This window comes from Stegastes partitus, unplaced genomic scaffold (assembly GCF_000690725.1).
Source record: "Stegastes partitus isolate 25-593 unplaced genomic scaffold, Stegastes_partitus-1.0.2 Scaffold917, whole genome shotgun sequence".
Classification (NCBI taxonomy): domain Eukaryota; kingdom Metazoa; phylum Chordata; class Actinopteri; family Pomacentridae; genus Stegastes; species Stegastes partitus.
This window is the reverse complement of record NW_007578648.1, coordinates 176,316-177,964: the sequence shown is the minus strand read 5'-3', so window position 1 is coordinate 177,964 and position 1,649 is coordinate 176,316. Positions and strand designations below refer to the sequence as shown.

Below are 1,649 nucleotides of genomic sequence, written 5' to 3'. Positions count from 1 at the left end.
CTGTACGTGTGTGTGTGTTTGTGTGTGTGTGTGTGTGTGTGTGTGTGTGTGTGTGTGTGTGTGTGTGTGTGCATGAAGCAGACAGACAGACTCAGACAGACAGAAGGACCGCCTGTGTGTCCTTGGAGCTTTCTAGCTGCTGTGAGTCAGACTTCAGGAGCTGCAGAGTGTGAGCTGAATTCTGATTTTCCCCCCAAAACTCCCCGGAGGGTCGGATTGAAGCCCAACCGACAACTTAACTAGATTTACCATTATTACCACTCCTCTTATCCTGCCGTATATTCACAGGTTCTTTCTCTGTCCTGCTTTGTTTAGTTTTTTTTCTTTCTTTCTTTCTGTTTTTGTAGTTGTAATCCAATTCCCCCCTGCGGTCCTACGATATGTTACAAAACCATTTTCTGCTTCAGGGATAACTTTAAGTTTTCTCTTTGCTGCTGTTCCTCACAACAGACAAACACCTTAAACTGTGAAAGGATTTGATCCAAGAACAGAAAGCCTTTATATTACCAAAAGCTGCATGAGGTGACTGTAATGGTTGTTATATCGTCTAATGCTGCCACCGAGAAATCTCCTCACCAGCTAATTGAAAAAAATAAATAAATAAAGAACTCCTGACTTTCTATCATAAAAACTTGTCACCTTGGGACTTGGTAAATTAACTGTCTTTGAAGAAAAAACTACAAACAAAAAATAAAACTGAGCTCCAGTTCTCAGAAGGACAAATTCAGTGAATGTAGAAGAGAAACCGTACACAGTTAGATTTCTTTAAAAGAGCATCAATGTGGGCTCCACCTATAGAGGTAACAGATGTCTCAAATCGGCTTCCTCCGCACTCACACTTGCTCTATCGAGTGCATAAGTGCATCTACATCGACAGTTATAGCAACATGCAGTGCGTTATGAGTCGCTGGATGGTGTACTTGGAACCATCAAAAAGTTGATTATGAAACTCTGGACGCTTTCCACCCTCAGTCACGGCCATCTTGGCTGCCTTTCTGAAGGGGAGGGGCCAGAAACTAATTTTCAAACTTGTGAAAATTGCAGCTGAGAAAGATGCAGCTGTTTCAGTGATAAGGTGGAAAAAATGCACTTTACAGATGCAAGTCATACGGGTTTACACAAAGACTTCAGTAGATACTACTGCACTGTTGTCGGCTAGAGGAAGTTAGTATGTCTATTATTAATTTAGCAGACTAATGATTCAGTGCTGACAGACATTTTTTGCTAATTGTCATATTGAGTAACTAAACAACACCCACCATGTTCGATTTTAGAGAGCCCATTAAAGTTTGCAAATACACAGTGCACATCATGTAAATGTAAATACAGTCGAGACTCGATAATCTGACACTAAATGCAAAATCTTCTTTTATGTCGGATAGCAAGGCTGTTGGATTGTGAAGACGGAGGTGGAGATACAAGGAGGGCTTGATGCTGGAAGGGTCATTTGTTGTTAATATTTGTTGTTCATAGTTGTTATAGCAACTAGTAGGGCTGGTCCCAATAGCACTTTCTGGTCTCTGGATATTCAGGCCCAGTTAATGATGAATATCAGAATATTTGGGGCGGTTGGGGGACACTTCCACGCCAGGGGAGCACTCCGACGGGGTGGAAGTGTCCAGAACACACTGGCAGTACTTGGCTGATGA

At 42.0% G+C, this 1,649-nt stretch overlaps 1 protein-coding gene across 1 annotated transcript in view; it reads right to left on the bottom strand.

Annotated features, from left to right (window-relative positions):
* The window catches only part of bcan (brevican), a 22,130-nt gene extending 21,148 nt beyond the window's left edge, over positions 1-982 (bottom strand). Inside the window, exon 1 of the mRNA XM_008293881.1 lies at positions 921-982. Within this exon, the coding sequence (XP_008292103.1) occupies positions 921-982 (62 nt within the window). The remainder of the gene's footprint in view (positions 1-920) is intronic.
* Positions 983-1,649: the final 667 nt, after the last annotated feature.